At 43.2% G+C, this 12655-nt stretch overlaps 1 protein-coding gene across 2 annotated transcripts in view; it reads right to left on the bottom strand.

The window, feature by feature from the left end:
• SPHK1 (sphingosine kinase 1) overlaps positions 1-11484 on the bottom strand; it is a 53203-nt gene extending 41719 nt beyond the window's left edge. The window contains exon 1 of one of the 2 annotated variants that reach the window (XM_073683954.1): positions 10897-11484. In XM_073683954.1, coding sequence (XP_073540055.1) covers positions 10897-11290 — 394 coding nt within the window. In that variant the 5' untranslated portion in view covers positions 11291-11484. Of the gene's footprint in view, positions 1-9771; positions 10080-10896 lie in introns of those variants that run through there. The other variant, XM_073683955.1, reaches the window with a different exon arrangement.
• Between the last annotated feature and the right edge of the window lie 1171 nt (positions 11485-12655).

The following is a 12655-nucleotide window of genomic DNA, read 5'->3' as shown; positions in this document are numbered from 1 at the left end:
GACAGAAACAGTAAATATAGGACTAGTCCAGGAGAAATGGATAGTAATGCTGAAGACATATTGTATTGAGGAAACAAGGAACAAGAAGTGTTGGGCCCAATACTGGGTGTTACAATCTGATAAACTTGAACTGTCCAGTAAACTTTTGCTTGTTAAAACGAACTGCGTGTTCTCTGAGTTATGTGCGGCGGCTCCTGAAGATGGAGGACTGGAGACTGCCGACAAGTGAGCGTGTTAGACCCCACACCTGGTAGCATACTGGGATTAGGACATGATTTTCCTGTAAAGTGCCAGGGCGTTGTGGAGCAGCAGCTCGTCCATGGCTACCTCCCTCGGTCACTTTACATCTGCACAACTTTTTTGTCGTGCTAAGATACTCTATTGCTGCTCGATCTATTTCTAACAGATGATTACTGGACAGGTGAAATTGATATCTTGCATTTCCAAACATGTACAGTAAATAATCCCAATGATACAAGTATTTCTAAGGTACACAAATATTTTGCAGTGAATGTTAAGTAAGGTTTGGGGGATCTGCAAAGTTTACTTTTCCTTATCAGCTGCACACAGCTTGGTTCTTGCCATGATCAACACAGCCCCTGCAAACCTAAATGGGAAGCTCTGAAAGAGCACTTCCACCCAAGTTATCTTTACATACAGGTTTTCACAGGGTGTCCTGTCTTGCTGGGAATTTTTCTCCCACTGTTGTAAACCATTATTTAGATCGCCACAACAGCCCTAGCTCCTAATTTCCTTTTGCGTTGAAGATATGGGGACTGTTAGAACCTTGCTCTTAGGTTTTTTCCTTTGCTGGTCACATGACCTTGTTGGCCTATTTAATCCTGCTCCGCCCTTCTGGCTTTGCTGGACTTCATTGTTTAACTACTTTCTAGCTAGCCTGTGCTCTGTATCTAACTCTGTTAGTTTGCTTGGTCTACGGACCTCTATGTTCTATATATTTTGTTTGTTCGTCTGTCTGCTACTATTTCTGTTAGGAGGTGTCCCATTTTCCTCCCAGTCCTTAGTACTTGTAGGGATTCCTTCCCCACATCTATAGGTCTCCGTACAGACTAGCTTAGGACTTTAGCAGGTCTGATTGCAGGATCAGGTTCCCTGTTACATCGTAGGGATTCAGCTGAGTTCTATCGTAGGGACAGATCTCCTCTCTTTCCTTAGCTCTGGTAGCAGAACATAACAGTAAGTCCAGCCTGCAAATTCTCTAAGGAAAGATTTTTCTGTTCCATCATGGTGTCGGTTCAGGATTTGGCTCATCGCCTGCAGGGACTCTCTCTGGAGGTGGCCGAGCTCCGTCAGCACGTGAGTAGCTGTCCTGGAGCACATTTCTTGGAGCCTAAGGTATGTTTGCCGGATTTATTTTTTGGTGAACACCGAGAATTTTTTTCATTTAAAAATGCTTGCTTATTGTATTTTCGTTTGAGACCCAAGTCCTCTGGGGATGAATCCCAGCGCATAGGGTTCATAATGTCACTTTTGCGCAAAGAGCCTCAGGAGTGGGCCTTTTCTTTGCAACCTAGTGATACATGCTTCAGATCAGTGGATAGTTTTTTTTCTGCTTTGGGGCTATTATATGATGATCCTGACCGTGTCGCATCAGCTGAGACTGAGTTGAGACGTTTGAAACAGGGATCAGGTAATGTGGAAAAATATTGTACTCATTTCCGTCGATGGTCTACTCAAACAGGGTGGAACGATTCTGCTCTGAAAAGTCTATTTCTTGCTGGGCTCAATGAAAGGGTTAAAGACCTGCTAATTGCTTATCCTACACCTGAAGATTTGCAACAGGCTATGCAATTAGCTATACGGGTGGATAGGAGACTGCGTGCAAGGGTTAATGAGAGCAAATCCTCTGCTATGTCAGTTTCTGGTTATGAGAATGTGTGTACTAACAGTGGTGAACCGATGGAGATTGGATCGGTGGCACCTCGCTCTCAAGAAAAAGTCTGTCGATTTTCTGAAGGCTTGTGTTTCTATTGCGGAAAATCTGGTCATTTGATTAAAGGCTGTGAGCTTCGTATGAAGAAAGAAAAAAAAATGGTCAGTCATGCCCGTATTGCCTGTTTAAATTCCAAGGGTGTATTTTTAGCTGCTTCCACGATTGCTCAGGAAAAATTAATGGAATTTCGGGTGTTTGTTGATTGTGGGTCTACTCTGAATGTAATTGATGGGGGATTCTTGGAAAGACTCAATTTAAAACCCGAACCTTTATCATCCCCCATTGCTGTGGTTTCTGTGGATGGTTCCCCTTTGAAGAATATTACTCTCAAGGTCTGTGAATTTCCTCTCACTATTAATGGTGTTCACCATGAGAAATTGGATTTGGTAGTTTTGAATAACTTGCCTTCTCCAGTAATATTGGGATTGCCCTGGTTAAAATTTCACAATCCTGTACTGGATTGGTCTACCAGTGAAATTAAATCCTGGAGCCATAAGTGTTGTAACGGGCGTATTGCAGCTTTGGATAGGGGAGAATTGCCTGTTCCTATTCAGGATTTTTGGAGAGTTTTTTCTGAGAAGGAATCGCAGGTTTTGCCTCCCCATAGAGACTATGATTGTTCTATTGAATTTGTCCCTGGAGCGACTCTTCCTAAAAGTCGTTTATTTAACCTTACTATTCCTGAGAGGAAGGCTTTGGAGGAATACATACAGACAAGTTTGGCCGCCGGTCACATTAGGCCCTCTAAGTCTCCTGTGGCGGTTGGATTTTTTTTTGTAAAAAAAAAGGACGGCGGTTTACGTCCTTGTCTGGATTTTCGTGAGATTAACAAAATTACTGTACGCAATCCTTACCCACTGCCATTGATTCCTGATCTGTTTAACCAGTTAATGGGGGCCAAGTGGTTCTCTAAAATTGACCTTAAGGGGGCATACAATCTGTTGCGCATGAAGGAGGGTGATGAATGGAAGACTGCTTTTAACACTCCTGTGGGTCATTTTGAGAACCTGGTTATGCCTTTTGGTCTTACTAATGCTCCTGCATTTTTTCAGAATCTTATTAATGACATCCTTAGACCTTTGATCGGCAAAAATGTGGTTGTGTATTTGGATGACATTTTGATTTATTCGCCGGATCTGGAGTCTCATTGGCGGAGCGTACGTGAGGTATTACAGTTATTAATGGACAATTCACTTTTTGCTAAGCTGGAGAAATGTGAGTTCGCTGTACAGAGAATTAGTTTTTTGGGTTACATTATCTCCAGCGAAGGTTTTGAGATGGACCCGGTTAAAGTTCAAGCTGTACAGGAATGGCCTAGGCCTATTGGTTTGAAATCGATACAGAGGTTTTTGGGTTTCGCCAATTATTACAGAAAATTCATAAAAAATTTTTCTAGTATTGTCAAACCTCTGACCGATCTCACCAGGAAAGGTGCTGATGCGGTTCAGTGGTCTTCTGAGGCCATTGAAGCTTTTGTGTATCTCAAGGAGAGGTTCACCTCTGCTCCCATCCTTATGCAGCCTGATGTGACTAAGCCGTTTTTGGTTGAGGTTGATGCTTCCTCTGTGGGGGTTGGCGCAGTATTGTCTCAGGATAACGGGGATGGATTACATCCCTGTGCCTTTTTTTTTCAAAAAAATTTTCGGAGACTGAACTGAATTACGATATTGGTAATCGGGAATTATTGGCTATTAAACTCGCATTTGAACACTGGCGCCACTTCTTGGAAGGTGCGGAATTTCCCGTTCAGGTTCTTACGGATCATAAAAATCTGATATATCTTGATGCTGCCAAGCGCCTGAATGCCCGTCAGGCTAGGTGGGCACTGTTTTTCTCGCGGTTTAATTTCTCCGTTACTTACATCCCTGGTACTAAGAATGTTAAGGCGGATGCCTTGTCTCGCAGTTTTTCTCCCATAGTCGGTGCTGAGAAAGAGGAGAACATTTTACAAGAAGGTGTTGTGATAGCTGCTTTGGACTCCGTTTTGGAAGATGAGATTCTTAAAGCACAGGAGAATGCCCCATCTAACACTCCTCATGGGAGGTTGTTTGTGCCTGGGACCTTTAGGAGAGATTTGTTTGTTGAGTGTCACGAATCTCGGTTGGCAGGTCATCCCGGAATCTCTGAGACCAAGAGACTGGTGGGTCGCAGTTTTTGGTGGCCTGGATGGCAGAAGGAAGTCATTAAGTGGGTGCGTCAATGTACTATATGTGCTAGATCTAAGTCCTCACATACTCCTGCTGCGGGGTTGCTTTGTCCTTTGGAGGTTCCCAGTGCTCCTTGGACACATTTGGCTATGGACTTTATAACTGACCTTCCCCCCTCTGAGGGTTTTACTGTCATCTGGGTGGTCGTGGACCGTTTTAGCAAGATGTGTCACTTGGTTCCCTTCGTCAAACTGCCTTGCGCTAAAACTCTCGCTAAGGCCTTTGTCAAGGAAATTGTCAGACTTCATGGCGTTCCTACTGACATTGTTTCTGATAGGGGTCCTCAGTTCGTGGCTCGTTTTTGGCGTGCCTTTTGTGACAGGTTGGGAGTTCATTTGTCGTTCTCGTCCGGATATCATCCTGAATCTAATGGCCAGACAGAAAGGAAAAACCAGGATGTTGAGCAGTTCTTGCGTTGTTTTGTGGCAGACAATCAAGAGGGGTGGTCTGAGTTTCTGCCACTTGCTGAATTTGCTCTGAACAATCATACATCTTCTTCTGCTGGTTGTTCGCCTTTTTTTTGTTGTTCTGGGAGACATCCGTCGTTTGGGTCGTTCTCCAAGTTGGGATCTGCCGTGCCTGAGGAGGAGAATTTTTCCGGTGATTTGGAGAGAGTTTGGACGGATGTGCGTGTTAATCTTCAGGAGGCCAACAGAAAATCTAAAGACTACTTTGATAGGAAACGACAGGAGGTTTTGTTCGCTGTTGGTGACATGGTCTGGTTGTCCTCTAGGAATCTGCGGTTGAGGATTCCTTCTAAGAAATTGGGTCCCAAGTTTGTAGGGCCCTTTAAGGTGCTTCAGGTTGTCAACCAATCTGCTGTTAGGTTGGAGGTTCCTACCTCCTGGAGAATTAATCCGGTATTTCATGTCTCTCTGTTAAAAAAAGCTGTTGTGTCGGATGGTGACGCCTCTGCCTCTGTTCATCCGGTGGTGGAGGACGGGGAATATGAAATTTCTCGCATCCTTAACTCTAGACGGTATAGAGGTAGTTTGCAGTATCTTGTGGCCTGGAAAGGTTTCGGACCCGAGGATAACTCTTGGGTGAGGTCAGATGATGTTTCCGCGTCCAGACTTATCAGAGCGTTTCACAGGAGATTTCCTGATAAGCCTGGTCCTAGGGGATCCGGAGGATCCTCTTAGAAGGGGGGGTACTGTTAGAACCTTGCTCTTAGGTTTTTTCCTTTGCTGGTCACATGACCTTGTTGGCCTATTTAATCCTGCTCCGCCCTTCTGGCTTTGCTGGACTTCATTGTTTAACTACTTTCTAGCTAGCCTGTGCTCTGTATCTAACTCTGTTAGTTTGCTTGGTCTACGGACCTCTATGTTCTATATATTTTGTTTGTTCGTCTGTCTGCTACTATTTCTGTTAGGAGGTGTCCCATTTTCCTCCCAGTCCTTAGTACTTGTAGGGATTCCTTCCCCATATCTATAGGTCTCCGTACAGACTAGCTTAGGACTTTAGCAGGTCTGATCGCAGGATCAGGTTCCCTGTTACATCGTAGGGATTCAGCTGAGTTCTATCGTAGGGACAAATCTCCTCTCTTTCCTTAGCTCTGGTAGCAGAACATAACAGGGACATGACCAAAATATCTAAATGGGTGAATGCTTCATCGAGGTACAGAATTGGACTATTTCCCAAAACTAATTAAAATGTCTACAATGAGGAGCAGTGTTGCGGAAAAGCAATGCCTGTACTATTAGACAGCATTATGTTGCTGAGAAGAGGCAGATGTTTAGAACAACGTCCGCTGTACTGAGAAAAACGACACTTTTTATTTATTTTTTAAACTAAAAACTTTTAAGATCAGATTTAGCCCAGGTTCAGATAAGTGTATGAAAGATCATCTGATTTTCATTCATAGCATTCGTTTTTATACATTAACATTAAAAAAAAAAAAATCACATACAGTTTCCTATGTTAATAACTGCAATGTATCTGGAAAAATCAGATGCTATAAGGATGATACACATGGGATCCGGGTTTTCTTTGCACAGTGATAGACTTGAATGGGTGAGTCATCCAAAATATAGAAAAAACTAGGTGAATGCTGTGATCTTTTTTTTTTTTTTTCACACAGACACTAGATCTGGGTGAAAAAGCTGTCATGTGAACAGTCCAATTAAATAGACAGTGCAGACCAATGTTTTGTGAAATCTTGACAGCACTCGTACCTATAATACGCTTTTCTTAACAAGCACTAACGTAGTAATTTATTGGCCAATTTTACCGAATAGCAAGAACAGGTCCCATAGAATACATACCGGAGTTTAACTTTATTTAAAGGGCACCGGTCACATCAGATAACACTATTAAAGGGATTGTCAGCACTGAATGACTGTGCAAACCAAGTCCCGCCGCTTGGTGCTTCATGGCGGAGCCAATCATTTAAATATGTGGCGCCTGTGTCTGTAGCACCACAAAATGCCTGCATGTGTAATATAATTTTATTTGTATTGCCAGCTACGGTGAGGGTTGGTTTTTCTGCTGGGAAACTACAACCACACATTGTACCCAATCCCTTACTGAAGGACTGTGCACTTTTGCCTAAACCAGAAAGTTGTACACGATCCCTTAAGGGGGAGGTGGTGATTCTGAAGTTGTAGTGTGAGGAAGATTTAGCATCATGGAGGTCCATGTGTAGAAAAAAAAGCAGCATGCTTTCTGCAGAGGACAAGCTGCATGAGGCAGGGTATCAGTCCCTAGGGCCACAGAGACTTCCAGAGTCTGTGCTAAGCTGAGACTGCTTGGTCTTTATATAACGAGCAGTGAAGTGTTTTGCCCGGGAGCTCAGCAACTGCATGGAATCAGGGACACTGTTGCAAGAAGTAAGTGTTCTGACAGGATTCACGTTGCTTCTTTGCTGGAAGGGATCACGGATTCAGCAACTCTTCACCTGGGGATCCAAGGAATCATTTACCAGAGATATAATTAGCAGTAGGAAGGCTATGTACCTCACAGCAGAGAATCTGAGCTCTCACCGTGCAGGTTCGTCCAAAATCCTTTGCGAGAGTTATATGGAATCTTCTGGAACTGTTTGCAAAACTTCAGTACAAAAGGTACAAACTGATTATTACCCCATTTAACGCTGATTATCCTCTGCTGCGCAATTCCTGTTCCAACCCCCCCCTGGGAGCCATCCCTGGTTGGGAGGGGTTAATCATCAGGCACTGCTCATCACCACCTAAATCCCAGGGATCTTCATCAGTGCCCGGCCATACCAGGCCGAACATCCCAACTGGTGTCACAAACCTTTTTATTATTAATCCCACAATTGACAAAGACTGCCGCGTGCCCCCATTCGGGCCTGACAAGCACTCGGACCACCGCGTACCAGTACTGAGACTGCAGCAGCCGGCACAAATACAGTGTTCCCACCTGCTTGTTTTCCCTCAATCTCCAACCCCTCTTCTTTAATTGACAGCTCTGGCTTCATAGAGCCAGAGAAGGGTGGAAATACAGGGAAACCAGGCAGGCGGGAAGGTGTACTTAAATATTTGGCCCCGCCATGAAGCACCGAGTGCCTGTACTTGGTTTGAACAGTCATTCTGTGCTGACAGAGTCCCTTTAAAAGATGGCAGGGTCCATGTGACTCAGATGTCAAATTCAAGTGGCTGGTCCCTGGCGATTTCTCCCAGTCCGTGCCTTATGACCGACAGGTTTCTCCCTATACGAATGTATACCGAATGATTTGTCAGTCTAGGCTGTATTACGCTATGTGCCCACATAGCAGATTTGATGCACAGCGTTTTTGCCTCTCTCTGGCAGAAAAAAATGCATGCAGATTTACATGCGTTTTTTTTCTGCCAGAGAGAAGCGTTTTTTCAGGGAGTTTTCCAAGCGATTTTCAGCATCACTTGGAAAAGTGCTTGACAAGTTGGTCACACAATATAAATCCATGCGACCGGCATGGATTTATATTGTGTGACCAACATAGATGCTTTAAATGCTGCATCTATAGTAAAAAAAAAAAAAAAAAAAAGAATTAAAAAGTTAAAAATAAAAAAACCTGTATACTCACCTCTCCGCTCTCCTCCCGCCCGGCGGCAGCGATCCTCTCTCCTCGGCGTCCCGCGGTGTACTGGCAGGACCTGCGGTGACGTCATATAGTCAGCTGATGGTCACGCGACCATCACCTGACCGCTGACGTCAGCGGTCGCGTGACCATCAACTGACCAAATGACGTCACCGCAGGTCCTGCAGGTACACCACGGAACGCCGAGGAGAGAGGATAGCTGACGCCGGGCGGGAGGTGAGTATACAGGTTTCTTTTATTTTTAACTTTTTTATTTCTTTTTTTCACCGCGTGGTAGCCAGGATGAAGAGGAGTTGTAGTCTCCTCTTCATCCTGGGTACCACATGCACTGCGATTACGCTGCAAATTTGTGGCCATTGAATTTAATTGAAATGCAGCAAATGCACATATACCTGCGGGTTTGCTGCGTTTCAATGTTCCTCAATGGCCGCGAATTTGCAGCGTAATCGCGGTAGAAATGGCCATGCTGCGTTTTGCAACGCAATGCGAATTCGGCACGCTAATTAGCGCATCATGTGCATTGCACATCCGAATTCACATTGCTTTGCATGGCAGACGGTTTTACAAGCGTTTTCGCGGCCGTAAAAATGCCGCAAAAGAGCTACGTGGGCACATGGCCTTAGGGTTTTAGTTTTATGAAAGGCCACAATTGGGCTCCCATACAGGTGCATAATCCACCTTTCCAATCCCACTGCACCTTCAAATGCCTCAGATTTCAGAAAGAGACATACGGAGGATCTGACCGATTCTGTACAATTCAGAAAAAAACGTGGCGTGTTCTATCAGACTCAGTATGTGCAAGTATGAAGCATTGCTCCTAGGGGAGATGATCTTTGTACACAGTCCAACATAGACTTTATGGCAGTGCACATTGTTTTAAACATGCCGTAGCATCTCTGCTGTGTGTACGAGTCCTAAAGCGTCTGGCTGTACAATGAATGTTCGCTGTACTTGGAATGTGCTCGAACCTGTCACACCTGTCTGACTGTTGTCCAGCTGATAAGAGTTACACCTGGTGTTTGTTACCAGTGCACAGGGCAATGATCTGGAAACAGGTCATTGATTCACTGGTGTGCAAACAAAGCTCTCTGTGCTGGAGTGACAACATATGACACAAGCCAGTGCAGATTCAGCATTGTTTAATATTATATGGAAAGCAAACGGTTAAGCATTGCAAAAGTGCATCCAAATTATAGAAAAAGCGTATAGAAAGTGCTAAAAATAATGAACATATACACAGCAATGTCAAAGCAACCTGCTGATCATAGGTTCAGCCTTTTCGAGCTTCCTTTAACTTCAGGCTTAGAGAACCATGAAGAATAATGACTTGTCTATGATTCAGGCGGCTTTTGCTTGGAAGCACATAATATATTAACACTAAAAAAAAAAAAACAAGTTTGTCTATAGTGATCCTCACCCAGTTCTCCTAGAAACATCTAGTACAAAATATCGGACACCAATATTTAACTCTATAAAAGCTCATCGATTCATATCTATTTGATTTTTCTCACTTTAATGGAAATTCTGGTTGAAATAAGCCGAATATAATATACATCAGAATTTTTAGACCTGACCTTCAATCTGCTGGATAGGCGATAACGTGCTGATCGGTGGTTGTGCCGCTGCTGGGATCCACATTGATCTGCATAATGGGGGAATCTTTTTTGATCCGGATTACAAAATGGAGCGACAGGTTGGAAGTTCAGGACAAGACTGCTGCTCCATTCATTCTTTATGTGGCTGGCAAAAAAAACGAGTGCAATCTCGGAAGCACAATATAGAATGAATAGTGACATTCGCACATTACTGCTCCATCCTACCATTCTAAGGGGATAAAAGTACCCCTTTCAGCAGATTTGGCAGCTTCCAGCAGTTAGCCCCCATCAATCAACTAGTTATCACCTATCCTGTGCATAAGTGATAACTTCTTTTTCACGGGACAACCCCTTTGAATTCCACTACTTCACTTGTGTTTATGCAACTTTTGGCACCCAAGAAGTGTTTAGTATCATGAAAAAGTGTCACTAATCTACACATGAGGCCATGCGGTGGCCTCTGATAACGAGGCCTACTCCCATGCAGGAGTGTATCCATAGCAGCCAATCACTTTAGAGCATTCCTTATTTTTATATTGATTATGATATTATAGCAGGGATTATTAAAGAGAATAGACAACTCAATAGGGACATCTCTAATTCTCAATCAATATTACATTTGGAACGATATACACTAGTATGGGCAGATAAACGATTTAAACTTGAAGTTACTTTGGCTACAATTCCATGTATCTACAGGAGACATTTTGGCATCTATAGCAAATGTATCAAAACTGGGGCAAATAAAAAGTTGACTGTTTGCCCATAGCCACCAATTAGATTTCAGTCTACATTTTCCAAAAGGCATCTGAGACTTAAAGAGATGGAATCTTATTAGGGCTGCTATGGGCAACTTCCCCACTTTTCCATTAGCGTGCTGTTCATAAATGACCATTGTTAAAAAAAAAAAAAATCATTATTTGAAATTTCAGATCTGTAAGACTCTTCCGAGAAGCATTTTATTTACAGTATATAATATTGGTCCCATATATTTCCTTGATATTTAGTACATTTGGCTATTGAGCGGACTCCAAAAGCTGTTGACTCGTTTGCTACATACCTGGCACATCCTGATGGCTTATGCCCTATGTAAGGAAGACTTACCTTGCTCATAAGACAGCTGGCATATCTTCTTTGCCCATGTCTTCGCCAGGTTCAGGTTCTGTTCTCTATCCCTTGATGCCTCTGTCCGGAATGTCCTGGATATTCGCTGCCGGTAGGTGGTGGTCCCCAACATCCCTCGAACAGGATAGAATATGACTTTGCAGTAGCCTCCTATGTCTTTGGGGTCTTTACCCCTGAAAGCACGACAACTAATGCAGTCAAAAAGATAGAAGGTGGTCTGCGTGGACCCGGCGGAAGCAGCTGACAGGCTCTGGATGAACAGCTGTGTTCTGGTCAAAAGCAAAGACAGGGCATTGCCATCTTCGGGCACCTGGGTGAAGGTGTCACAGAGGAGAATGTCAGTCGGGACATTGGATAAGTCTGGGGCTTCCATATTTTTAGGATCCTAAATAGACTCAAAACTGCTGAAAAATATAAAAGCGCATAAGTAGAAAGTATATAGTGCTCAGGCGGTGAGCTTAATAGAGATTCTGAGGGAAAGGCACCAGTCTGGCATAGAAAAGGAAAAGCAGACTGCAGAGGAAAGCGAGCACAGCCTGCCCTCCGCCTGTCAGTTCACATTTGACTCCCTGTGTGCCTCTGAGTTAGTAGTTGTAGCCTGCACCTTCTGCTCCCTGCTGCCCCCTAGTGCCAATATTGCAGACCATCCAGTCTCTAGTGAGCACACAGAATCCTCACCTGTGCTGCAGGAGAAGCCTTTAGCTCATGCACCATGGTGGTAATGATGTAGAGCTTTTTGGACGGCTGTATTCATGTTCTGTTTTCCTATTCACCTCACTTAATTTGTCAAATAAACGCGTTTTCCATTTTTTAGGTTACTTGCGTTTTATCCATTGCACTTTTGAGTGTGATTTTTACATAGGTTTTTATCTCATTTTTTGACGCTGCAGTTTTTGTCTCTTTTTGGTATGTCATGTATTAAATAAGGCCTCATTCACACGTCAGTTTTTTCATGTACCAGAAAAACAAACCAAGATTCATCAGTTTCATAAAAGTTTTGTCTGTGTCATCGGTTTTTCTCATGCGTGAAAACCCCTCAAAAAACTTTCTCCACTGTCTCCTATCTAACAACTGGACAACACTCAGATGCCATTGGATTTTTTAAAAGATTTGAATTGCCAATTTTAATCTTAAAATTGGACATTTTACACAGACTGCTTGGTCCACAAAAAAATCACTGATATGAAAAGCCCCATAGACTATCACAGTTATGAATGCGGTCCATGAAAAACATGGATAGCACACGTACGTGAAAAACTGACGTGTGAATGAGGTCTAATTCAGCTTTGTTTTTTTATATTTCCTGGTATTTGGCTTTGACAAAATGTTATTGATACAGTCAGGTGTGGATTACATGCGTTCCTGCAGCAGAAACGTGCTAAAACCGCATATTCGTTTTTTTAACTGTGTGTTTTTTGGATCTACAGTAAATGCAATTGTTTAGGGAAAATCTGCACATAAATATCAGCGTACCCGCAAGAGAAATTAATATATTACGGTTATAAAAAGCACTGCAGGCCAGTTTATGCTACATTAAAAAAGCACAATCCCATCCACTTTAATGGAAAAGTAAGATGCTGCATTTTTTGAGCAGCGAAAATAAGCAGTGTCAAAAATACACCAAAAATTTATTGTGGGATCTCAACCTAAAGACGACTTGCTGTTTATATGTTCAGTGTTTTTTCACTGCTTCAGGTTACCAAAGATGTCAAGGGGTTAAAAGAAATTAACTTGTCAT

The sequence above is a fragment of the Phyllobates terribilis genome, unplaced genomic scaffold (assembly GCF_046119375.1).
Source record: "Phyllobates terribilis strain yellow unplaced genomic scaffold, ASM4611937v1 Scaffold_5__5_contigs__length_657084704, whole genome shotgun sequence".
Taxonomy (NCBI): domain Eukaryota; kingdom Metazoa; phylum Chordata; class Amphibia; order Anura; family Dendrobatidae; genus Phyllobates; species Phyllobates terribilis.
The sequence above is the reverse complement of the archived record's forward strand: the minus strand, read 5'-3'. Positions and strand labels throughout refer to the sequence as shown.